Source organism: Candoia aspera, chromosome 12 (genome assembly GCF_035149785.1).
Source record: "Candoia aspera isolate rCanAsp1 chromosome 12, rCanAsp1.hap2, whole genome shotgun sequence".
Lineage (NCBI taxonomy): Eukaryota > Metazoa > Chordata > Lepidosauria > Squamata > Boidae > Candoia > Candoia aspera.
In genome coordinates this window covers 11,483,013-11,510,411 of record NC_086164.1, presented here as the reverse complement: position 1 = coordinate 11,510,411, position 27,399 = coordinate 11,483,013, and the positions used below count along the sequence as shown (strand labels likewise).

At 48.1% G+C, this 27,399-nt stretch overlaps 1 protein-coding gene across 2 annotated transcripts in view; it reads right to left on the bottom strand.

The window, feature by feature from the left end:
- The window catches only part of MID2 (midline 2), a 158,614-nt gene that overhangs the window by 22,640 nt on the left and 108,575 nt on the right, over positions 1 to 27,399 (bottom strand). For both annotated transcript variants that reach the window (XM_063313502.1, XM_063313503.1), the window contains 2 exons: positions 14,086 to 14,193; positions 3,271 to 3,419 (listed from right to left, as the gene is read on the bottom strand). In XM_063313502.1, the coding sequence (XP_063169572.1) occupies positions 3,271 to 3,419; positions 14,086 to 14,193 (257 nt within the window). The remainder of the gene's footprint in view (positions 1 to 3,270; positions 3,420 to 14,085; positions 14,194 to 27,399) is intronic.

Sequence of the window (27,399 nt, the reverse complement as noted above, 5' to 3'; positions counted from 1 at the left end):
TTGTGTATCGGTCTATAAATGCCAGTATATTGCCACTGGCCTATAATGCTGATCTTCATACAATGCCATTGCACGGTGACTCCGTGTAGCTTTATGCTGTGTTGTTTTGAGAATGGACATGCTTGGAAGATGGGGTGAGATCTGCTCAAAGCAAACCCAGAGGGGAAAAAGTTTTGCTGAGGAAGATTTCAGTTTATGCAACACGTGGGAGGTGTGTGGCATAGGGGTTTTAGTGGCCTGCTATGGCTGCCAGCCAGGTCCCTCCTTCCCATTCTTGGGCCTTGGGTGAGTTCTTGTCCCTCTGGGTCTACACTTCCCTTCTTCCAAGGAAGCCACCTGGACCCTTCTTCTCCCTTCCCAACCAGGAACCAACAACTGCTCTGTATACTTAACTTCTCTCTCCAGCTTTTTTCTCCAGACCTTCCATTCACTCCATGCACAGATCTCCCCTCCCCTGCCCTCCCCTTTTTAGGTTAGACCAGCAGCATGTCCCCCAGCAACTGAGGAGGTGGGTGTCCCCCCAGGGCTCTAGTCCCCAGCACCTGTATACAAGGCTGGACCAATGAGGCTGCTGTCTCAAAATCTCACCACACCAGCCCTGGCTAGCAGCCAGGTCAGCTCAGCAGGACATGGGCAGCACAGCTGCCCATCAAGGCCAGAACTGAGCTGCTTTTTCTCCTTTTACTCACTCCATATGTCAGCAGAACAGCAGCAAGCCAGGCCACTAAAACCCACAAACCACATAGGGTTGACTTCAAAGAAGACACAAGTTACAGTTCCTCAAATGACAGTTCCTTGTGAACTGGATGAGGTATGGTGAAAAAGTACCAGGAGGTGTGAGAAAAATGCCAAGACAGAACTGGCCAAACTTTGCTCAAGCCTTGTTGGAAAGTGCAAACATGTATCAGAACAACTTGGAAGCCATCATGAAGAACCAGTGTTCTACCTAGGTGTCCCACCTTAATTCTTCTGGAACTCAAATGTAGCCTGGGCAGTTAGAGTTTGAGGTGGGTAGGTGTGCATGGGTGCACGAATGAGTGGAGCATTTCATTCAGGAAGTGAACAGTAACTGTTGTAAACCTGGATTTGTTTCCATGTGTGAGTCTCTGGATAGAAAAGAACGCATAGCACTGGAGGTGCTCTTTGGCCTTCACTGTGACATAGTGAAGACCAAACACTAGAACAAATTAAGGGTGTGAGCGTGCATGCTAATGGGATGTCAGGCTTCACCAGGCAGGTTAAGCTGGCTTTCAAGCATACAAGAATATATTCAATAAAATTAAATATATTTATTGCAGGAAAGCTAAAGGAGTCATTATGGAAGAATTCCAGTGGCTGCATTGATGCAAGATAACACTAGATCTATTTGTATTGAAATCAAAGTTCAGATTCTTGCACCTCTTTCTTCTGCCTGCATGATGTAATGGACTAGAAGCCAATCTCTTTTGGACAGGAGAAAAAGTTACCATCGTCTCCTGTTTGGTAACTGACTGACCTAGTACTGACCTGTTTGTGACTGTCTTAAGCACTGGCTCTCCCACGGAGGCCGGGCAAACCTCTGCAGAAGATGGATACCACTCCAAAGAATCCAGTAAGACAGTGCCTCCCAAACCTGGGCAAATTACCCAAAATTGGGTAAATGTGGTTTTTCTTTGGGTAACGATGCATGAACCCATTACTCAATCTCAGCAGGGTCATTTAAATTGACTTAAAGTGTTTTACCTACATTGGGTAAAAAGGACTTTCTGAGAAGCAGTTTTGGGTAAAAAAGGAAAAAGTTTGGGAAGTGCTGTGGTAAGGTTTTGGGATGGATCAAATAATTGTTTTTTTCCAGAAAAGGACACTTCTAGGATTTCCTAGTTTTCTAGGGTGAGTACTTTACAAGAGGAAAAGATGGTGCATGCCTTCCCAGTCTTTAACTGGAAAAGTAAGGGCATTACAGTGGATAGCACTTCCAGCCTAAAAAAGTGGAGTAATTGAAGAATATTGTGGGCATATAACTTTACTGGGAAATTAAAAAAAAATAAATTTGCAAGCTGCTCAACAGGGTTGGAAAAGTGGGGGGGGGGGACTTCACAGGCAATGTTTTGTGTGTGTGTGTGTGTGTGTGTGTGTGAGAAGCATCTACCAAGGCGCTTCTGTATTGAAAGGATTTGCCTGTGAGGTCACCGTTGCCCAGGGGATGCCCGAGGAAGCTCCTTTCATGTCCCTGTTATTTTCCCACCGAAGTGGTACCTATTCATCTACTTGCATTTGCATGCTTTCATACTGCTAGGTTAGCAGGAGCTGGGACAAGTTGATGGGAGCTCACTCCGTCATGCAGTTCGAGCTCTCAGGTTTCGAACTGCTGAGCTTCCGGATTTAGTGGTCCTCTGACTCAGCGTCTTAACCACTGAGCCGCCGCAGCCCCTTTCGGGAAGTGTTCACACAATACCTACAGTCTGGTTACTGAATTAACTCAACTTCTGATTTGCACAACATACCAATAAAATGGGCACACTAAGCCACAAAAAGCAAACCAAGTAACATTAATCAGGTTTAACATATTGTGCAAATTCAGCAATCAATTCTTCACCTAACTTGGTTGACTTCAGAGTGAATTTAAAACTTTTTAAGCCAGTGGGCTCCATCCCTCGTTGTTTTTTCTGACCCAGCATAGTTTCCCAGTCTTTACATGAATGAGTAACTGGATGTCTGCTCAGGGAAGGCCCCCCTTAATGAGGATGAATGAGTTGTGTGATTCACTACTATTGATGCTTCCCATTACACAGTGCTTCTGCAACCTCTAGGTCCAGATCCCTCCTTTCTCCAGAATCTGGAAGCTGCACAGAAATGGTTGTGTAGTGGCAGAAAAATACTCCTATGTTATTTGAAAGAGAATCCAAAGCACTGCACAGCCTTGTGAACAGCCTGAACATTCTGCTGATTTCTACGGTAGATAGAAAAGCCTCTTTAATGCTTTTGAGCCATATTAGGAGGCCAGAAGTTTGAGCCATATTAGGAGGCCAGAAGTTCCATGAGATTAAGGGCAGTAGACCATCTTCGAGCCTTGTCAAACACGCTGACAGTCAGCTTCATTGTATGGCATTTATTGCCATGCTATCCAAAAGGATGAACAAATCCTCATTCAAAGCACACTCAAAGAATATTCAGGAGCTTACAAAACCTGGGATCATGGTCCCTTGGGAAGGACAGCAGCTGGGGGGGGACACTCAGAACTCCTAGCAGAACCACACCTGACTCACTGACCCATTATCTTTGGAGTACTACCTTTCTGCCACATTCTTTGCTGTTTGCAGGAACCGCGCATGGTCGCTCTCTTTCAGGATGTGCTCAGCTTGGTTGATGAGGACCGTCGACCGCTCCAGGCACTGTCGGCAGTTGGCTACCTGCTGGGCTAGCTTCCTCAGCTTCATCACCTTAGAGAAGAAAAACAGAGGATGCTACAGCAACAACCGGAATCTCATTAGCGTGCACCACATTGGGAGGAAACAGCAAGGTGCCGGCAAACACTTCTAAGGCATCCCTTTAAAATTAAGGGATAGGGGAGTGAAGTACATGAATGAGCAAGTACATGAAAGAAAGCTGATGGGGGGTCAGATCCCACAGGGAGCTGTCATTGCCAACTTGATGCTAGGAAAGGAAGTGTTGCAGCAACTTCAGGCAGGGACCTTCCCAATGGGGTCCAGACTTTCAAGACTGCAGGATAATCAGTTCTTAACAGCTCACAGAATCCTTAGCAGGTTCCACAATGCTTCAGTAATGAACGTATGGAAACATTTTTCACTCTCTGTCCATCCCTCCATCAGGTTTAGCTAGTCCCTGAGACAGAAATTCTTTTTTTTTTTTTAACTCCCACAGTTTTTCTCTGAATTTCAAATTTGCTTCAGAGGGACAAAGAGAATTTTATGGAAATACTCATGGATGGCCTATGGTTTTCTTGCACTAATTTGACGAGAAGACAGCTAAGGAGTTGATGTGAATACCCTCACTTTCACTGAACACCCGCAAGTCACTCCACTTCTTTAGCTTTCCCTGCTTCCATTTGATCCCAAAGGAAGACATCCAAAGGACAATAAGGAGGAAGGGTCCCATCCTTGAAAAACTGGAGACTTTCTCCTTCTCTTGGAGTAATCTGGGGAAGCTGTCCAGTCAATCTCTGTCTGCAAATCTAGTGTAGAACATCAAACAGTCACCTGTGTCCAGCTATACTTTTAGCTTGTTTGTATTTACATCCCTCTCCATCATTTCTGTATCCTTCAGCTCTTTCTAAATACAAGTGATAATGTAAAGTGGTCACTCATTGAGTCTGGTCATTGAGTCCTGGTGCCTCCTGGTGGTCAGTGTCACTGAGACTGACTATCTCTTTGTTTTTCTAGTTTTATTCTACTTGGTGTTAGTGCTAAATACATTGAATTAGAATGAGGACGGACACAAGACACCTGGTCCAAATTCCTCCTTGATGAGTTTGGTGAACTAGGGAGGTGTCTGTCTGAGTCACTGAATATTATCCGGGTGTTCTGGACATGTTTCAGACCCTTTTGCCTAGGCAACAGCTTTTGTAGAACCTCATCAAGATCATCTTCTTTATAGCACTCTCTACAGAAAGGCCAAAACTGGACATGTTTTGCATAACCAGTTCTGGGCCAAGCTAAGGCAACATTGGGAAATCTATATTTAAGCACTGGAAAAAACCACAGATGATCTCCCTCCTCCCAAATGTTGGCTTCTGAGATTTCAAGACGTTGAACCTCAGGAGTTGGACACTCTTCTTTGTTGGGGCTTCGAGAGCCAGAAATGCAGTTCTTGGAAACAAATGACTAGAGTTCACCTCACATTTCCCAGTTTCTATTCTTCTTAGAAAGCATTCTTCTGGAAAGCCAGTGAGGTTTAGTAGTTATGGCAGGCTTGCAAAAAAAAAAAATGCAAACATGGAGACACATGCCAACCACCAACCACCCATTTTAGGCACCCCCAGAGTCACTGGAGCCCCAAAGAACAATGTATAAATTGACTGAATGAGATCACAGCCATCTGGACTTTACTTATATTTAGTAGCTATGTGAAATTGTTTTAAAGTGCACTTTTATATTGGAATTTTATTATATATTTATTGTTTTTTTATTATTTTGTTGTAAACAGCCCAGAGTCCCTCCAGTGGGAGGAGGTGGGCAGTGACAAATTTGATAATTAATTAATAAATAAATAAATAAAACATTCTGCATTACTTTGCACTCCTAATGCAGATACTGTATAACCACAGTGCATTATCCCATCTCTTGTGCAATATGAATAAAAGGCTTGTGTGTGGGGTGGTAGCTTTTTATCATGGCTGGCCTTCCGAGAGAGAGACAGCCTGCACAGATACCTCAACCCAATGCCTTCCCTGGGATTATTGGGTTATTGCTATGCTTTGCAGGGAACAAGCCAAGATGACAGCAGCTCTCCAAACGCTTCTTTGTCAGTTTCTAAATCAGAGCTGAAGTGGCAAGCTGTCAGTCTCAGCCCCTCTCTGATAAGTGATGGGAAAGTAGAAGAGACCCACGCCTGCCACGGTTGAAATGCGGCAGCCTCTCTCTCTCTGTCTTTCTCTCTGGGTGCCTGTCACTTCCATCAAAGAAGGCACAATTCACCCTTGCCCCAGTGTCAGCCTCAACTCCACCATCTCCACCTTTCCCTGGAAGCTTCCTCTCTGTTCTGCTCAAACTTTTATGGATTTATTTGTTTGATTTTGCTTTTTGCACTCCTGCATTCAGAAATCTACATTCAGGCAAACGTCTGCTTACAAAAGCAAGAATTCACAGCTAAGCATTCTGCTCCCCCAAATCTCAGACACAGGGGCTAGATTTCCATGCTACAGCAGACTAAAATGGGGCTGAGTAATGGGTTCAGTGGATTGTGGAAACCCAGCCACTATCTCAGCATATTGTGTGAACCAGCCATCACTTTAAGACACGATGAGGTTGATTTGTTTGTGTATTGCATGTTCTGTACACACCTGGATTTAAGAAGAGTGTGGTGTGAACCCAGCCACCGTCAATTTTTTCTGTTCTCCCCACCCCACAAGCACATTGGAAAAGAAATTGAATATTTCAAAGTAAACTCTTTGTTTGTAGTTCCTTTACATAAAGCACCCATTGCTTCTGAATCTTGTGCTGAACCAATTAGAGTTCTCCCAGATGCTCAGAATACTTTCCAGTCCCTCCACCTCGATTGTCCCCAGTAGATGGAGGTGGAAAGTCAAAAAGAGCTGCTGAATGCAAAAAGCTTGCCTGAGTGGCTTAAGGATTTATTTCAGAATTCAAAATAACAAGCAAGCTAACCCTTGGGTCCTTGAGGCTGTAAGTGTAGCCACCTGTGTATTAGACCATGTCCATCCTGCCTAGTGAAGGCCTCTGGAGTGATGACATGTGGTTGGATCCAGGAGGGATGGATGCATCCTTGAGGTAGATATGCAGTGGACCACCTTGTTCTCAAGAAATTATCACTGGATCCAATGTACAATTTTTGTGAGTTGCACTAGCTTCCACTAGGCTTTTGGGTGTAATTCAAGTTGCTGCTTACCACTTCTAGAACACTTTGTAGCACAAGGTTGGGCTATTTGCAAGACCGCCTATCTCCAATTGTTTTTGAGTCCCACAAGATCTGACAGGGACCAGGAATCAGGAGATGTGCCTCCTCTGTCACAGTGCCTGCCCTTTGGAACAGCAACCCGCCTGAGGTTCAGTTGGCCCCAACCCTGTTGGCCTTGAAAACCTGGCCCTTCCTCTACTTTGGGCCAGGGCATTGAATGAGCATGTCTGAAATAGCCAGAATGTGGTTTGGCCTCATTTGGGCTCTATCTTTTTTTTGCGGTTTTGATTTTTGCTGGTTATATTTTGTTCTTGGTGGTAATCATATGTTAGCCACCCACTGTCACAAGTTGCAAGTTGGGTGGCAATATAAACTGCTTAGAATAAATAAACCCACCCATGCTAAAGATAGCTCAGTGATCTCTGGATTACAGTTCCTTTAAATCCAGTTTTGATGCTCAGATCACCCAGTTTCTGCACCTGGAAAAGCAGAGTTTTGTGACCCATATAAACTCTGAAATCTGTTTATTTCATTTCTTATGGATCCAGAGATAGTGATGGTCAGTGATCATGGGCAAAATTAGGAAAAGAAGCAAAAGTGGCATGTAGCTTGAAGACCAGCTAATCTAACCTTCTGGGTAGCACAGAAAGTTATAACTATATCATCCATGAAGAGGTCCATCTAGAGTTGGCCAGCTCCCAAGGAAAGTTTCTTCTACTGCTAAGTAATTCTTCACCATCTGTGCATTTCTTCCCAACAGTTAGGCAAAACCTGCTTCCCTGTAATTGCCCACTTGCTAATGGATCATTGAACAAATCAACCCAGAGTTCTCGCTTGAGGCACAAATGACCAGGCTCAAATTATCCTACTTCAGACACATTATGAGAAGACCCAGCTCTCTGGAGAAGGCTCTGATGCTGGGAAAGGTGGAAGGAAAGAGAAGGAGAGGACGACCAGCAGCAAGGTGGATGGACTCAGTTACAGTGGCAATGAGTTCACCATTGGAAGAGCTGAAGGACCAGGTTGGGGGCAGATTGCCCTGAAGAAAATCTATCTATGTGGTCACTAGGAGTCAAAAACAACTTGATGGCAGTCATAATCGTTAGCAAATCTTTAGGACTGAGGATGTATTTTATAGTTTTGTAGGAGAGAGGAGAAAACACAGTGAGAGAGGGGATGATGCAAAGCAGCTGGGGCAGGCAAGACTTTGTGGGAGCAAGAGACTTGAAGAAGGTTGCAGATTTTGCATGTGTGTGCACGTGGTCGTTTTTATTGTGTTCCGTCTATGTTGGCCACTACAGCTTTCATATGTTTCCCACCTCAAATAGCAAGAAATTTAAGTTTGATCATGTAGCTGGAGGGGATTGCAAGTGTTGTAAAAGGAGGCTTTCGGAACTGTATACAAAATAGGTGCCAGTAACTGTCCACCCTTGATTTAGCTTACTTTGTGCACTGGAGTTGGGCAGCTAATGAAATGAAATGAAATGAAATGTTTAGGGAGAAACATACCAGGTCTTAGGCAGAGGTCTCTTTTACCAGGTATCTACAGATTCTTTTGAAAAACCGAAGATGCCAAGACCTAGATCTGAGGAGTTCTCCAGGCAAAGCAGTTGCTCTATCACCAAGCTATGATGCCTCTTCAAATTCTGCCAAGCATCATCTCCAAAACCTGTTCAATCATCTAAAGTCATGTAAAATCTTGTATATAGGGACATGACGCAATGAAGCATCCATATCTCTCTCCCCTGAGAGCTTAAGGGGAAGGTGGACTCTATATACCATTGTGACATATTCTATATATATTCTATATTATACAAATAAGTGTGTGTGTGTGTATACACACATACACACACACACACATACATACTGTATATATCTTCCTGCAACACCATGAAGCACCAGGACCTGGATAGCACCAAAAGCCAATGCCTTGTATATAATCAACTAAAGTGCAATGGTCCGTGAGTTCAATTCCCAGGAGAGGGGCTGAACCCATACAAAAGATCTGGCTATGTATGTCTGATGAGTCCCCAGAAGGATGAAATCAGTCACCTACTGCCTCCTAGTGGTCAATATAATCAAAAACCACCATACAGGATCCATTGCATAAAAAAAGAATGAGGAAATTCCCCTCCTTCCAAGGGGGGTGGATAGAACATGACCTAATATAACATTCATATCTCTCTACTCTGAGACCTTAAGGGAAGATGGACTGCACAGAAGAGTGTTTCTCGATCTCAGCAACTTTAAGATATGTGGACTTCAACTCCCAGAAAGTTGCTAAGGTTGAGAAACACTGGGATAGACCACTCTGATAAACCATGAACGCAAAGTTTTCAGCCGCAAGGACTAGAACCTTTGTTTTAAAATAGAAGTTGAGCTTCTCAAGATGCTGCAAGGTGCAGCTTAGTGGCCATCTTCCAAACCCAATCCTCCTGTGGCCATACTCCAATTTCTAACCGAGCTGAGCAACAGCGGCAACTCTTTTTCTCCTGCTGCAGCCGCTCCAGTAGCTGTTTTCCTTCTACGCAATGCTCCAACATCATCCCACCTGAAAACTCTCCCCAGCACAAAGGTCTCTTGCTTACACCCAGGGAACTGTCACTGAGCAAATCAGAGCTGAGGTATGAAAGAAAGCACTCCAAGAAAAATAGTATGCCTGGCAACCGGCAACTGAAATAAATTTTTAAAAAGCCATCACGCTCTATTGTCACAATACCATTAATGAGCGGGGAAATAAAATGCAGTGGACGTTATCAAAGATAAAACAGCAAAATTACAACTAGTCAAAGAAAGTGGAACTGAATGTGATTGCAAGCATATCTTAAATAGTCCTGTTTCAGCTTCAAGCCAGAAAGAAAGATGTCCAAATTACTATTTGGGTTTTCAAAAAAAAAAGTCATCTGATGGGAACAATCAGACTGTAGACATCTCATAAGCCAAGAAGCTTTAAACGTACTGTAACCACACATGGGGCAACCCAGGCCGGCAACTAGGGTCTCTGTCACCCGGGGCAAACATGGATTCTGTGCTCATTTTGGCACCCCCCAGCACGGCGCCCGGGGCACATGCCCACTTGCCCCCCCTAGTTGCGGCCCTGGGGCAACCCCTTTAATTTCCTTGCACTGATCGAACTGGAGTCCCTGAGTTGCCCTCGAGAAACAGGCACTGCCAAATTCCAGGCTCTGATGAACAAGCAAACATCATCTTCCCCAACACCTTGCCTGGATTCTTCTCTTTCAGACTGATTGAGGCAGGCGAGAAGTCTTGGGCCAGGCTGACGACAGACACATTTTGCAATGGAATTGTACATTTACAGCCAGCGACAACTTGATTGAAGTCAGATGTTTTGCTCCAGTCTAGACTAGTCCTGCTCTCTTGTCATAGTTTGCCAAACATAACTAACAAAAAAACAGAAAAGGCATTGGCCAGGAGCATCATGTTACTGTTTATTCCAGCAAGGTGGTGGAACCAAGTCTGGTTTCAAGAACAACGTGAATTTCAAGCTGCCCGGTGCTGGAAGTTCCAGACTGACAATGGAGAGCAGATTGACAACTTCCCCAAAGGCCCATTTGCTACTGCCTGAGCAGACAGCAAAGAGAATTCCAACAGAGAACAAGCAAAGATGGTGGAGGAATTCTAACCACAGAGAGGGGGAATTTTTGCTCTGAGGGCTGAAGGTCTCCAGCTCAACCCATGACCTCTTCACTGCCAAAACAAGTTCAGAAAGGAAGTGATGGAACAGATCTAGAGAACTATTGTGAGTTAGAGAGACCTGGAGCCCAACAATGGGGCCCATGGATGCTCCTTCAGCACTCACCACAGTCTTGCTCCATCGGAATTTAGCATTTTGAAACAGTTCTTTTCATTTTAAATCTGAAGGTTGCCTGTTGCAAAGTAAGACTAACTCACAGGGCCAGCTTCTAGCATCACCCTGATTGACAAGAATGCTTCTGGGTCTTGAGTGAGCTCTAGAAAGTAGTAATTGTGGGCGTCTATATGCCCCTCTTTGAAAACGTGTCCAGAAAAACCAGCAAATGTAGGCAGGAATAACACAGAGCATCCTGGAGGCCTGGAGAGACAAGGAAGAACTTTCATCAGTTTGCTTCTGGTAAATCTGGGTTTTATGGCTTGCTACACCCAATGGGACAGCTGTCTTGTGAATGGGTAGTCTTCCCATGATGCCATTTTGGGAGAGAGATTTTAAAATGTCAAATGTGCCCCCAGACCAAGAAGATTGGGGTCCCTGGAATTCATGGATAAGCAGTCCAACCTGGTCCAAGAATGACACTTGTATTCTTGGGAAGGATAACAATATCGGGGATAGCTTTGATGGTGTGGTCAGTGAGCTAGAGCCAGACATCCTGAAGAGTGAGGTTGAATGGGCCTTAAGAAGCATTGCTAATAACAAGGCAGCAGGAGACGACGGCATCCCAGCTGAACTGTTCAAAATCTTGCAAGATGATGCTGTCAAGGTAATGCATGCTATATGCCAGCAAATTTGGAAAACACAAGAATGGCCATCAGACTGGAAAAAATCAACTTATATCCCCATACCAAAAAAGGGAAACACTAAAGAATGTTCAAACTATCGAACAGTGGCACTCATTTCACATGCCAGTAAGGTAATGCTCAAGATCCTGCAAGGTAGACTTCAGCAGTTCATGGAGCGAGAATTGCCAGATGTACAAGCTGGCTTTAGAAAAGGCAGAGGAACTAGAGACCAAATTGCCAATATCCGCTGGATAATGGAAAAAGCCAGGGAGTTTCAGAAAAACATCTATTTCTGTTTTATTGACTATTCTAAAGCCTTTGACTGTGTGGACCATAACAAATTGTGGCAAGTTCTTAGCGGTATGGGGATACCAAGTCATCTTGTATGCCTCCTGAAGAATCGGTATAACGACCAGGTAGCGACAGTAAGAACAGACCACGGAACAACGGACTGGTTTAAGATTGGGAAAGGAGTACGGCAGGGCTGTATACTCTCACCCTACCTATTCAACTTGTATGCAGAACACATCATGCGACATGCTGGGCTTGAGGAATCCAAGGCTGGAGTTAAAATCTCTGGAAGAAACATTAACAATCTCAGATATGCAGATGATACCACTTTGATGGCTGAAAGTGAAGAGGAACTGAGGAGCCTTATGATGAAGGTGAAAGAAGAAAGTGCAAAAGCTGGCTTGCAGCTAAACCTCAAAAAAACCAAGATTATGGCAACCAGCTTGATTGATAACTGGCAAATAGAGGGAGAAAATTTAGAAGCAGTGAAAAACTTTGTATTCCTAGGTGCAAAGATTACTGCAGATGCTGACTGCAGTCAGGAAATCAGAAGACGCTTAATCCTTGGGAGAAGAGCAATGACAAATCTCGATAAAATAGTTAAGAGCAGAGACATCACACTGACAACAAAGGTCCGCATTGTTAAAGCAATGGTGTTCCCCGTAGTAACATATGGCTGCGAGAGCTGGACCATAAGGAAGGCTGAGAGAAGGAAGACCGATGCTTTTGAACTGTGGTGTTGGAGGAAAATTCTGAGAGTGCCTTGGACTGCAAGAAGATCCAACCAGTCCATCCTCCAGGAAATGAAGCCAGACTGCTCACTTGAGGGAAGGATATTAAAGGCCAAACTGAAATACTTTGGCCACATAATGAGAAGACAGGACAGCCTGGAGAAGATGTTGATGCTAGGGAGAGTGGAAGGCAAAAGGAAGAGGGGCCGACCAAGGGCAAGGTGGATGGATGATATTCTAGAGGTGACGGACTCGTCCCTGGGGGAGCTGGGGGTGTTGACGACCGACAGGAAGCTCTGGCGTGGGCTGGTCCATGAAGTCACGAAGAGTCAGAAGCGACTAAACGAATAAACAACAACAACATTCTTGGGAAAGTTGACTCTTCTGCATAGCTTAGTCTTTGCTCTCCTAAGAGGTGACCTCCTCTTTGATATCTTCTGGGTTTCTTCAGCAGGAAAGTGACTACAATGCAGCTATGCAGAACAATTAGCAGCCTCCTTTCTTCCACCTGCCAAAATCCACTGGTAGCTCCACTCCTGCCAATCTCTCTCTGCTCCTCTTCCTTCTTCATTACTGGGAAACGTCACAGCCAATGCCATGCAAGAGAAAGGTGCTCATTCCAGCAAACAGCAGGCAGACCAGGCTTCAAACAGCTGTTTGCACAAGGAAATGACTCTCCTGCTGAGATTTAATGGGTTGATGGATGGTTCATTTATGCCCAAACTCATCAAGAAGATGATCAGGAGACAGAAAGAGGGAAGGGAGGGTCAGAAGGAGAGGGAGCTACAAATACCTGGTGAGAGGAAAATAATAAAATGTCAAGCAGTTTCTAATCCACCCCCCACACTCAAAAAATGCTGCATTGGTTAAATCCTCCAAGGAGGAAGTCATCAATGAAGAGTTTTGTCTTAACCTTTCTGGAGAAACATCAGAGTTCAAAAACCAAAGTAATTTCAAGCCAAAGGTCCATATTGCCATTGAAACCAGAGCCAAGACAGAACACCCTTGCAGGTGTTCAAGTTTCCCTCCTGTTTCACCCCTTGATGCCAAGTCTAAGATGGCACACAAACACTGCCCAGACCTTTGCAGAAATCCATAGCTTTGACATTAGAATGCACAAAACTCCTTGCTAAAAATATTCTCCACCAATGGGGAAAAACTAAGTCTGCAATCATAATCGCTAGCTGTCTTCCTCTTGTTTATTTTTTGAGAGGGGGGCTTAATAGAATTTATTTTAGCTTTATCAGTCATGCAGGTGATTGGAGAACACTGAATTCTGGCCAGGAGCACTGGGGTTCTTCTTCTGCTGGTCCTCTAGCTTTTGAGATTTCAAAGGGTAATTCTAATTTCAGGCACATCTTGGGAGTTTTAAGGAGTCAAAGCAATGCAAGGATCAGCCCTTGCTGCAGCCCATCCAGAAGCAGCTGCACCCCTGTGGCACAGAAGTAATAGTCACTTGGCCATGTTTAACTGTCTGGTTCACAAGTCAGAGAGATTTATAATACCCACATAACACCTTTTTCCATTTGAAAACTAACAGCCTTGGTATCCTGTATGTTGTCAGGCCATCTTGATGTGGTCACTGAAGGAGCTGCTAACTTTTCCTCTAATGGCTAAGTTCACATGGCACTGTTCATGAGTATTAAGTTCATAGTGGCATAAGTTTCCTTCTTGATTTGGGAATATATTTCCGTTGTTGCTAGTTCGGGGAATCTGACCATAACATCGATTCTTATTGTTATTATTGCTATGCTGCATTTTGAAGTGGAAACCGAAAAGTTGGGCAACAGAAGAGCTGATCTTATGGAAATTAGGCTATGAACTCATAAAGGGAGCAGGCCTGCCAGCCACAGAGAGCACTGAGGCTCTGCCACACCAAAGAACAACTGCACAGGAGGAGCACCCAAAAAAAGCAGTGGATTGGACTTCCCACTCAATCAGCAGCTTCTCTTAACAACTCCAACCCACCCAACTCCTGCCAGCATCACTGTCCTACCTTCGTCTCCTTGATCTTGACAGCAATTACTTGCTTGCGCTGGCGGATGATTTCCATTAACTCGTCGCACTCCTCCATCAGTTTGGCCTCATGCATGGCTGTGTTTACCTGAACAGGAGAGAAGGCAGGGAGGAGGAATGCATAAGAATGGAGCAGGATAAGGATTCATTCTTGTTTATAGCAAATACTGTATGGCAGAAGAGCTTATAGTGGTTGGGTTGGAAACAGGTGGTCTTCCCGACATTGTGGGATTACATCGCTCATTGTCCCTCACCGCTGGAGGATGAGAGGTGAAGCTCAGCAACATCTGGAGAGCCACAGATCCAGCAACCTCTAGAATAGACACCTGCAATCTTGAGCAGAGGAGAGATGTCATGTTTTCATCTGCCATGTGTTTTCCCAAACAAAATTATACCACCGCCGATTCCTATCCAAGTGAGACTCCAGATATATCTGTAGGGTGACTGGACAGACTGTGACAATTAAAATAGCCCTTGGGAAAAGGAACAAGTATCAGCTCTTCTCCTGTTGCTTGCCTGCTCTCAGCACTGCCTCCTGAGTCTACTCTTCATCCTGAAAAATGGTGCTCCGCTGCCACTGCACGTACACACACACTCCTGCATCATATTTAATTTCTCCACAGCAACCATATCTCACTGGTCTACTCATCAAACCCCAAGCATCTGCTGGGTGGGAAAGAGAACACAAGAGTTACACAAAAAGGTGTGTCTTTTCTGTAAAATTTGAGAAGAGGGCTTTGGGGTTGTGTGCGCATATGTATGCTTGTGACTTAAGTCTACGTCATGGTGAATTCCTCAGATATACCCAGATAGGCATCAGTGCCTGTCTTGAAATCTGTAGATTATTGAAACATGCTAAGAACACGCTCATTCATTCTTACCTTGTCAGTTTTGCAAGAGGGGGTGTGTAGCAAATTTGGCTTCCATCTTATATTTTGTCCTGACGACAGAATGCAAAGCCAAAAAACAGTGTCTGGATTAAAATCATTCCATGAGCTTCATGGCTGAACACATTCACCCCTGCTCCCCATTCAAACATCGCAACACACATACAATGGAAGAGTTCCATGAGTCAATCGTGCGTAAGTTGGTTTGTTTTGTATGCCATGCTGGTCTTCCTGGCACCTGCAAGGCATTTGAAGCCAGCTGAGCAAAGGATCTTTAAAACAGGAGACATTTTCCTCCATGAGTCACCAGCATCGCATTCCATGTCCTTAAAAATGGGCAGCATTAATCTGTTCATTTTTCCCCCAATGCAAAGGGCAGCCTCTGGGGAGGAAGCATAACGATCATGAAGATCAGAGAAGACAAAAAGAGGCAGTTATATCTCTTTTCACTGCGCTTCTGACAAAATGCTAGCATCCCTTAGAAGATGCTAACATTTTGCATTAGAAGGAAATCCTCCTATACTGTATGGTGCTCATTTAACTGCTCAGGAAAGGGAAAAAATGCAAATAGAGGAGGGACAACTTGCATAGTAACTCTTCAACTCCGCCACTGCTGAAGCCTTTTCCCTAAAGGCCAGCTGAGTTTCAGAAATGCTAGGTGTCATGAGTGCCGTTGAGCTAAAGTAATCAGCGCAATGGCACTCATGACAATGACAAGGAAATAGGTGAAGGGGTACAAGTTAAGTAGCCATCAACCCACAACGACTAACGGCTAACAAACAATAGATAAACGGATCACGGAGCCACCCAAGCCATCAGCAGCAATACCACGGGGATCGCCCAGCTGAAAGCAATCAGCAGAAGAATGAAAACCTGAGGATGGGCGATCCTAGAAACCCTCAACCAATGGCAGGGCAACGCATGGGACAAAGGGGGGTGACGTGACCGAGAGCGAGGGGGCGCTGACCGGCGCGGGGTATTTAAACCCCGCACCGGCGCGCTCCTGTCACTCTCAGCTTTTTCTAACAACGTTGTACCTATCCTGAAATAAACCAGAGCCTGCTTTGCAACCCAGTGTCTGAACGTTATTCAGAGGTAGGCAGCGCATGACATAAAGCTGAGAGTCATAAACTCAGCCTCGCCGAGCCCCACCGGACGACAACGAGCCGCGGGAGGAGTAGACGGCGAGAAGACCAGCAAGATGAGGCCGGAACGGCGCGGGCAAGGAGGGCGAGCCGCGCGGCAAGAGACAGAGGAGGACCGACCGAGGCCAGAGGCACCGCGGACTCCCGGAGCCATGGACGCCCGCCCCACCCGACCCGAGCCTCAGCTCCAACCCCAAGGGGAGATGGCGACGGAGGCAACCCGACCGCGGGAGGGAGCAGCACGACTTCCGAAACCAGCGGAGGACCCCGCGCCCCACATCGCACCCCAGCAACGGGCGTGGAGCGACAGCCCCACGGTGCTCGACACGGAGGAGGACGACGGAGACACCCATCAGACGGAGGAGGAAGCGGACCCGCGGCGGAGGGACGATGAACCCCCCCCCCCCGAGGACGCGCCAACGGAACCGGCCCCAGCGGCGGTGCGGGCTGTGGACGAGGAGGCACGAGCTGAACTCGCGGCCATGCGGGCTCAGCTGACGGAACTCCGGACCATGCTCCAGGCGCTTATGCCTCCCGCGCCACCCAATGACGTCCCCGCACAAGCCCACACCCCGAGCGAAGCACCGAACCCACACGAGCCAGCGGAAAGCCAGCAGACGGCACAGGCGGCCGACACCACATCCCGGGAAGCGAGAGGCGGGGCCGCGCAAAACGCCCGGGCCCCAAAGGACTTCCCCATCTTCTTCGATGGGACCCCCTCAAAACTCTCGTTTTTCGTCACCAACGCTAGGGAGTTCATGGGGAGGCACGGACACTCCTATGACTCCGAGGCCGACAAGATCGGCGCCGTGGCAATCAAACTCCAAGACAGGGCGGCGGACTGGTACGTCCAACTGTACGAGTCCAGCTCCCCCGCCCTCGCCACCTTCCCTGCTTTCATCAACGAGATGAAAAACTATTTCGAAGACCCCCTAGCCAAAGTACGGGCGAAAAGCGCACTCCAGAGACTTAAACAGGGCGCACGCACGGTCCCTGACTACGCCCTGGAGTTCAAAGCCCTCGCGGGAAAGGTCTGCGACTGGTCTGAGACCACCCTGCTGGAAATCTTCAAAAAGGGGCTCAACCGCGACGTTCTCCAATGGGCCCTCTACCGCGACGACCCAGAAACGTTACACGGGTGGATCCACCTCGCGGGGAAAGCCGAACACGCGCACCGCACCTTCCTTATGACAACCACGGAAGACACAAACTACGTCGGGAAAAAGGTACCCGCACCACACGGGGGGATGGCCGGCCCCATATACCCTAAAAAGAAGTTCAACCGGGAGCCCTGCGGGAGGTGTGGCAAATTAGGGCACAAGACGGCGGACTGCTTCGCCAACCGACCGCCGACCAGCGCGCCCAAGCCCGCCCCGAAAATTAGCCCCAAACCACCCAACCCGGGGCCGCCCCCTCACCGCCGAATGACCGTGGCCACAGCGACACCGGAAGAGGGCTGGGACGCTTACTGGGGAGAAGAGGACAATACCGACCCCGACCAGCCGGCGGGAAATGCTCCCCGCTTGCCCTGAAACGCGTGGCGAGGCAGGCGGCGGGACAGCAACGCGAACCACCTCAACGAAACGACAAAAGCTCCGTAATATTGGCAGCAATTCAACTCTCGGCCGGCAACGGAGCCACCACGGCCGCGGCACTAGTGGACTCGGGGTGCTCAAAAAACCTTATCCACCCCGACCTAGTCGCCAAACTCGAACTCCGCTGCTTCCCCCTCCCCACGCCGCTGGCATTCCACCAGCTGGACGGCTCCACAGCGGGGGGGAAACCAGCCACGCTACAAACCGAGCCGGTCACCCTGCAAATGGGCACTCACACCGAGCGCACATCGTTCGTAGTCACGCCCATCGGACGGCCCATTGCAGTCCTGGGGATGCCATGGCTCGCGAAAAACAACCCGCGGATCAACTGGGCGACCCGCACCTTCACATTCGGCGACGGCGAGTATCGAGCACCAGTACCAGCTGGCAAAAGCAACCCCACGGTAGGACGAGCGGAGGCGACCACACAAGACAACGCCGCTACCACTGCAGACCTACCGGAACAATACGCCGACTTCTCCGAGGTCTTCGGAGAAGCAGAGGCAGACCAACTACCCCCCCACCGCAAGACGGATTGCCGAATCGACCTACTGCCCGACGTCCCCCTACCTAGACCAAAGATCTATTCGATGACCCCGAAGGAGATGGCAACCCTCCGGGAGTTCATCGATAAAAACCTAGACAGGGGATTTATAGAGCCAGCATGCTCACCGGTCGGAGCCCCCGTCCTATTCCGGGAGAAGAAAGACGGGACCCTACGGCTCTGTACCGACTACCGGGGCCTAAACGCGGCTTCCCTGTCCAACAAATACCCCTTACCCCTGGTGAAGGACATGCTCGCCCACCTGTCCACGGGCAAAGTCTTTTCCAAATTGGACCTGCGCGAGGCGTACTATCGCATCCGAATCAGGGAGGGGGACGAATGGAAGACGGCGTTCAACTGCCCCCTAGGCGCTTTCCAGTACAAGGTACTGCCCTTCGGACTCGCGGGGGCCCCTGGGGTGTTCATGCAGCTCATCAATGAGGTACTGCATGAACATCTGTTTAAAGGGGTCCTGGTCTACATCGACGACGTCCTTATTTACACAAAAACATACGAGGAACACGTAACCTTAGTCAGGCAAGTCCTCGACAAGCTCAGAAGGGCGCAGCTCTATGCAAAGCCCACAAAGTGCGAGTTTCACAAAGACCGCCTAGACTATTTGGGGTATCGAATCTCCGGGGACGGCATCGAGATGGACCCCGCAAAAGTCGAAGCGGTACTAAACTGGGAGCGGCCCCGCAACAGACGGCAACTACAGAGCTTCCTGGGATTCGCGAATTTCTACAGGTCCTTCGCCCGGGGGTTCGCTGAGATAGCCCTACCCTTAACGGACCTCCTCAAAACCAAAGGGGTGGGGGACACCAGACGCGCCAAGAACCCAGGCACAGTGCTGAATTGGACTCCCGCGTGCCAGACCGCATTCGACAAGCTGAAAGCGCTGTTCACGACGGAGCCAATCCTCGCGCACCCGGACCCAGAACGGCCGTTCGTGGTCCAAGCCGACGCCTCAGACTTCTCCCTGGGAGCCATCCTCCTACAAAAAGACTCCACGGGGCTCCTGAAACCATGCGCCTACCTGTCAAGGAAGTTCTCCGAGACAGAGAGGCGATGGCACGTCTGGGAGAAAGAAGCCTTTGCGGTGAAATCGGCACTAGAAACATGGCGTCACCTACTCGAGGGAGCCACCCAACCATTCGAGGTCTGGACGGACCACCGGAACCTCGAGGCCCTACGAACGCCTAGACGCCTTAGCCCAAAACAGGTCCGATGGGCACAATTCTTCAGCCGCTTTGATTTCCAGTTGAAGTTCATGCCGGGCAAGAAGAACTTCCTGGCCGACGCCCTCTCCCGGCTGCCCCAAGACGAAGAGCCCGCCCCAGACACCATTGGGACGGTCCTATCCGCCTCGCAACTGGGGATGGCCGTGACCACCCGAAGCGGCGCACGGAGGCAGCTCGACGCTACGGCGCAGCCGACGGCGGGACAACCGGCGACGGAAAGAAGGCAACCGCAACTACCAGGGGGAATGCGCACGGACCTCGCCGCCGCCCTCAAAACCGACCCCTGGTTCCTGGCAAACCCCGACAAGGTAACGATGGCGCAAGACCTAGCATGGGGGGAAGGCAGAATCTACGTCCCGGACTCGCAACGCCAGGCGATCTTGCATAGGTCACACGACGCCAAGCAAGCGGGACACTTTGGGTTCCTCAAGACCCTACACCTAACACGGCGGCAATTCTGGTGGCCCGCGCTCAGGCGAGACGTAAAAACCTACGTGGCGTCCTGCCCAACGTGCGCTCGGGCCAAACGGGCACCAGGCAAACCCGCGGGGCTATTGCAACGGGTGGCAGAACCCTCCCGCCCATGGGAGGAAATCTCTATGGATTTTATAGTGGACCTCCCACCCAGCCAGAAGAAAACGGCCATTTGGGTGGTGAAGGACTACTTCTCAAAGCAGGCCCACTTCATCCCCTGCACGTCAGTCCCATCCTCACAACAACTAGCCAAACTCTTCCTCATCCACGTGTACAGGCTACACGGATGTCCCGCACGTGTGGTGACCGACAGGGGCACACAGTTCACCTCCAAATTCTGGCGGGCCTTCTTGAAGCTGACGGGGACCCAACAGGCCCTGTCTACGGCTTGGCATCCGCAGACGGACGGAGCCACTGAGGTTCTTAATGCCACCTTAGAGCAATTTATACGATCCTATACGAACTACCACCAGGACGACTGGGCTGAACTGCTCCCGTTCGCCGAAGTCGCATACAACAACGCCGTCCACACGAGCACGGGAAAAACCCCGTTCGAAGTGGTCTCGGGGCGCGACTTCGTCCCCATACCGGAGCTACCTCAACCCCCGGAACCCCAGGTGGACGCCAGCGACTGGGGACGGAAGATCGCGGAAGCATGGCCAGTAATCACGGCGGCGCTGAAGGAGGCACAGGCTGCTTACAAAGAGCAGGCCGACAAGCACCGGCGCCAACAACCGACGTTCCAGGCGGGGGACATGGCCTATCTCTCCACCAAGTTCCTAAAGTCAACCCAACCCTCGAAAAAACTGGGGCCTAAGTACATCGGGCCGTTCCGAGTCACGCAAATAGTGAACCCGGTAGCAATACGCCTGGACCTGCCACACAACCTCCGGAGGCTCCACCCGGTGTTCCACACCAGCCTCCTAAAACCGGCAACCACCTCCCGATGGCACCCAAGCACGCCTCAGCCCGCACCGCTTATGATCGACGGGCAACACCACTTCGAGATAAGGGACATCCTCGACTCACGCAAGCAACGAGGAACCCTACACTATCTGGTCAGGTGGAAACACTTCCCCCACCCGGAATGGGTGGCGGCGCACAACGTTAAAGCGCCTGACCTGACCAGAGCATTCCACCGGGCATACCCCGACAAACCGCAATCAAGGTCAGCAAAACCAACCCCCCCCCCCGCAGGCCTCCCCCCGCCTCCCGTGCCCCAAGGGAAGGGGCCCCCCCCAAGCCCGCGACTTGGGTGGACCTTCCCCCCCCCGGGACTCACTCCCCCCGCCCCGGGCCCACGGGGTGGTGACAAACGATCGCCAGCACCCTCCCCCCGCCCCCTGGCCGCGGGGGAGTGGCAAGCAAGTCAACAGGGCAACCTGGGGGCAACGCCCAGGAGACACAACAAAGGCGACGCACTCCAAATAAGCAAAAAAGGGCCCTACCTGGAGCTGAGCAGCACCCGACCAGCCACGCCTCTCGCCTCGCCGAACTGAGCCAAACAAACAGGGTGTGGTTGGAGCATGCGCACGCCAGGTCAGAACCCGAGCATGCGCACCATGGACACACCCTGGGAAGGCACGTGGTAGAGGGAGGAGCAAAGGGAGGGGCGACAACTACTCCGGCGGGAACTTTGAAAAAAAAAAAAAAAAAAAAAAAAAAAAAAAAATGGCGTTTTGACAGCTCCATGGGGGAAACCCAGAAACCCGGGGGAGAACACTATTCGGAAAGGGGGCAGTATGTCATGAGTGCCGTTGAGCTAAAGTAATCAGCGCAATGGCACTCATGACAATGACAAGGAAATAGGTGAAGGGGTACAAGTTAAGTAGCCATCAACCCACAACGACTAACGGCTAACAAACAATAGATAAACGGATCACGGAGCCACCCAAGCCATCAGCAGCAATACCACGGGGATCGCCCAGCTGAAAGCAATCAGCAGAAGAATGAAAACCTGAGGATGGGCGATCCTAGAAACCCTCAACCAATGGCAGGGCAACGCATGGGACAAAGGGGGGTGACGTGACCGAGAGCGAGGGGGCGCTGACCGGCGCGGGGTATTTAAACCCCGCACCGGCGCGCTCCTGTCACTCTCAGCTTTTTCTAACAACGTTGTACCTATCCTGAAATAAACCAGAGCCTGCTTTGCAACCCAGTGTCTGAACGTTATTCAGAGGTAGGCAGCGCATGACACTAGGTATGCTAAGAGGGAGTCATCTGTCCAAGGGAGGGAGCAGAGAAGAGGAGATAGTGGAGTATCCCCTTAATATTAAAACTCTTCCCTGCTGCATCATTTGCTCTTTTTCTTTGAAGACTGGTTAGATGGAAGCTCAGTAAAATGGGGGGGAAAATGCATTTTCTTCAGCTGTGCTGGAAGGGGCAATTGACAGAGCTTAAAACTTGTAAATGAAGTGGAAAACTGCAACCCTGAAGGGAGAATTCTGAAGCTTCCCAATTGAAAAGAAAATTGCAAATCCCATTTGACGTGCCCATTACTGGTTCTGGGTCTATCCAGAGGCATCTGGTGTGGGAGGGGAGAAAGTAAAGTAAGAGATTGGTGGGGAGAAGAAGAAAGAAAGGATGTTTATGAATGCATGCACTTATAAAGAAAAAGCTGAAGCACACAAATTGCTGAGCATATTACAATGAAAAAATAGCCCTGCTGGATATTTAGCAGGCAGTCTGCTGAGATCCATGCAGCAAATGGGATTGGGGTTATGTCCCTGTCTCCAACCCCCAAATGTCTTAGGCTAACCACAGAGGGCAAACTCTGTACTCCAAATTGTCCCAAATCTTTCAGGATTCCTAAATTTCAGTAATACCAGTAATCTCACCCCAAGATCCCATGCAAGAAAGTCAAAATCTTGTGAGAGCTCTCGTTCACCTTTTGGCATGGTGAGATTTAGGATTTTTCAAATTGTTATTTAATTTGGGTTGCAGGGAGGTTCACAAGCAATACTCAGGCACCAGTGGAGGTTACATTGCCCCTGCTGTAGAGCAAGGATTCTGTAGCCTGCCCTGTTCTCTAACCCTTTGCTTTCACTATTTTAAAGATGAGTAGAAAAGCAAGAAGTGAAATGCTACCCAGCGGTGGGTATTGGAGCCGAGCAGCTGATTCAGTTCTATTCATGATGACAATTCAGAGCTGCTTGCAAAACCTTAGATCTGATCTATACAGGCTTCCCTGAAGTGGTCTACATCGACCCCCAAGGGGTCAATAAATGTCTGGGGGTCAATAGGAACAGACTGAACATGGAAGAGCATGGTGACTTATGACTAAAACTCACCAATACCAAATATCAGTGCCCTTGTTGATGCTCATCAGGTGCATCCATCCCATTACTGATATGAACAGTTTCAGAAAAAAAACTAGGGTTTTTAAATCTTAGATTTTTTATTGTTAAATCTTATGTTTTTCATATTTTAAATATTACCTATTTTTATGTCATTATTATCTATTATGATTATTATTCATAATAATATTAGTTAAAGTAGAATTTATTAAATTATTTTCATATAATAAATGGGGGCTGATGAACCACCTGAAACTTCATGAAGGGGTCGATGAGCTGAAGAGCTTGAGGACCCCTGATCTAGCAGCTTCAATTAAATAACTCATCTTCACAAACAAGTGAAGTTGTTATGGTCTTGTATAGAGTTCAGCTTTAATCTACCCAGATCAGCTTCTACTGAACAGATCAAGATCCAAGAGCTGGTCCCAATGGATCACAGCAAAGGGCATGGCAATGTTGCTCAAGCTTGGGAAAGAAAGGGTAGGGCAGGATCATGCATACATGTGTGTCTGGGTCTGTGTGTGTAAGCTAATGATCATACAAAGAAGTCTGTCTATCTTGCCCTACGCTGAAAAAATAAACTCCAAAGAGTCTAAGAGATGAACAGATGCCTGCTTTGATCTAAGAGTCTCAGCTGAGAGATGAACCTCAGTTACCAATCATAATGTTAGGATAGGCAAGGCAACTTCAAGGCAAATATAGCATTTCAACTTCAAAAGGAGAAGAAGCCTGTAAAGCAACATCCACCTGAAGTGTGACCATTTGGCAGATCCAGGGGTTTGCAAATTTGCAGTCAAACCCTAGCAACTGACTGCAACACCTGCAGTTAAACTCTAAGAGCTCTAGAGTGGGGGGGGGGGAGGCAGAAAGCCAATGGCTCAGGGCAGCCAGACACTGTCCCCATTATTACTCTGTAGTAATCGGAAACTTGGAACGAGGGTAAAGATTTCCTGAGCAACAGGTCAAAAGGCGAATCTCTGTTTCTTTGACTGTTTGCATTTTCAACATTAGAAACGCGCTTTGCTCAAGCCCTTCTCTGTTCGTCCAGCCCTGGCTACTAAAATCCATGCAGAATAGCCGCCAAGGCAAGAAGCAGCTGCACTCGGTACGTGTCAGTTTCAAGAATTCCTGTGGATGATTTGTCATGCTGTAATTAAAACCACAAAAATGCAGAAATCGCAATCTAACAGACGGAAAGAGTATTCCCCCAAAGACTGACCCAATTTTACTACTACATCAAAACACCATTTTCTCTTGGCATTCTGAGGCCTCGCCTCTTGCGTCTTGCTTCCTTTCCCTGGTCCATATCATCTTCCTAAGCTACCTGACTCCTGATCATTTTAAAACGATGTTTAGAAGAACCGAACTCCCTGCAAATTTTATCTGGACTGTTGACCTCTTCCTTGTGTCAGTTTTAATTAGCACGGCTTGCTTTCAAATTGATCTATACACAGCAAAAGAATTGCAATGAGAGGGCCATTTAGCAGATGGAAGGATGGAGAGATGGATGATTATTTGGGTGGGGGAAAGAGCAGAACACCTTAAGTACCAGATCAGCCTAGGTAAGAGCTAAGATACTAAGCATCAAAAGGCCAGGACAAATACCAGACATGTTGCCTAGTACCAACTGAACAGTCTTGGCCTTCAGGCAGACCTGAGTAGGCTGAGGACTTTTTAATCATGGGTGGGGAAAAGACATCCTTTTGGAGGGTTGCCTTCCTTCAAGAGGCAAAATTACGTTGATGAGTGGGGCCATTCCAGGGAATGAAGCTGGAGCCTTTCTTCCAGAACTCCATTCACACACACACTCATGCCTTCCTCTACCTTCTTCATATTCCATTTTCTCAGTTCACCCTCTGTCAGCTTTCCCAAGTAGACCAGACAGGAAACACGACCAGATGAGCTAATTCTACTTTATTGTAAGGCTACATTAACAGAATCTTGCAAGTCTGAAAGTACAGTTCTCCTGCCATCTCCTTTACAGCCCGAGAAACCAGGGAGGGTCCCTTCTGAGCCTCTTTCTCTGCCCATTATGCAGCTGCGGGCTCTGCTGTCTCTTATCGGACTGTTCCCTAGGCAGCAGCTCTTCGCCACACCTTTCAAGGCCTTTCTCACATACCATTGCACTCTCACTGCCTCCCACGGACAGAAATTCAGTTTGGCCAAAACCCACCCCTGATGCAGATTTCAGTGCTTCTTTTCTACACTTTTATTGCCACACAGGATCCTTTTATAGAGAGGGTTTCACACAACATTCGGGGACAAGAGAGCCATCCTTTTTTGTTTCCAACAACTGCCTTGAAAATCCCCACACAGACACTACCCCCATATTATACTTTTAAAAACACCAAACTCTTGATGACTTAAGCCCTCACTGGGGTCGCTTCTACTCCTTTCTTTGGTCCCCTGACCACCACACACAAATATCAAGTCTCCCCAGAGAAAAGGTTCTACCAGAAATGCAGCTAAAAGCCAACAAGCAGCTAGAGCGAAAAACGTTTCCGTTTGCCTTCACAGAGAGGTTGGGGAGAAAAGTCACCTTGGATCCCTTTCATCTGCCTTGCTTTTTGATCAAGGGGCAGGGTAAGTGAAAGGAATACGCCACTTTCACTGGCATTTCATAGGCCGGGACCCTTGGGCCTATGAAACTGGAGAGCAGATGCCTCTGCAAATCTAAGATTAACCTTGTGGAAGAGTCTGAAAGCAGAAGGTGAAGTTGGGTGAAACACATTCAACGGCAACTGGAGAATGGAGAAACCAAGGGGTTTGAGGGACAAATGGGCCTTACTTTAGAAGGGAGGAAACAAGGTGGAAAGATCTGTGCTCCTGCTTTGCTTCAACCTAGCTTAAACTAAAACCAAGGACCCCCATCTCTGCATGCTGCTGTCCTACATGAAGAGGAGCCACCAGAGTTGTGGCTTGGAGCATCTTCCACAACAATGTTCTCGGGATACCCAGGACAAGCCCCATATCCAGGACTGGTGTTGATCGATGTGAATTCATCACAATGGATGGATTCAAATCTCTGCCTGTCTGAGGCAAATCCCCGACGCATCTTGCAAAGCTATTTAAACAATCCTTACTACTGATTCCTTAAGCTGGTTGTCTCCAGATGTTTGGAGACTACAGCTCCTAAAATGGCCGGAACCTGAGACTTTTTGAGAGTTGAACTCTCAACTCACCTGGAGTTGGGAAAGGCTGTTGTTAAATCAATACAGAGCACAAACGTTATATTGGGCACCTAAACCTTGAGAGTAACATTTCAGAGAGCAGCAGCCACTTGATGTAACCAGGCTAGTAAATGAAGTGGCTTTTGGCAAGAACAGTTCAACTCTTCAACTAAACTGAGTTCTGTGAATAGGGAACCAGCAGGTTGAACACAGCATGACTCCTGTGTGCATTTCTATGGAGCATGTTACTGCAACGGCACACGGTCATCTTCTAGTCAATAGGCTCCAGAGGACAATATATTCTTTGGTGAACTTTAAATGGTCTGCTTCTTCCTGTCACTTCAGGCTGGTGCTGCTGCTGATTTTTCATTAGTTTCATTAGTTTACAGCTTCTGCTCAGGCCAGCTCAGGCCACACACTGAGGCCATTTAATGGCTGAGAAGTAGGCGGCCAGTGGGCGGGCGGAGGGGACGAGATCAATCTGTCGTCCACAATGAGTTGTGTTTGGAAATGAAATTGCTGCAAACAAGGATCAAATCCATTCCTCAGCAGAGAGATCAGCAGACCAGGGCATTTGCAGGAGAAAGGGGCGGACGCTGCTGCTGCAATTGACAGAATACTTTCTCCCAGGGCAGCAATATCAGCAGAAGTGGATAAAGACATTATTAGTGGGATACCATGTTGAACGTCTGTTCTCAAAATCCCAAGTAACATCCAAACCTGAACCTTGAGACTGCATACTGCCTATTTTAACCTGCACTTCCTCCATTCTAAGTCTCCAACCAGGGGAGTTTCTAACCTCAACATTCACCTTTTTCCTTGCCCTTCCTCCTTCTGCTCTTTGATGGAAATTTGTCTGTTGAAAAGATCAGGGGGTTGTGCAGATGGCGCTCCTGGTAAAAGGGCTGTCTGCAGGTGGATTTATCCACCCCCCCGCAGCCC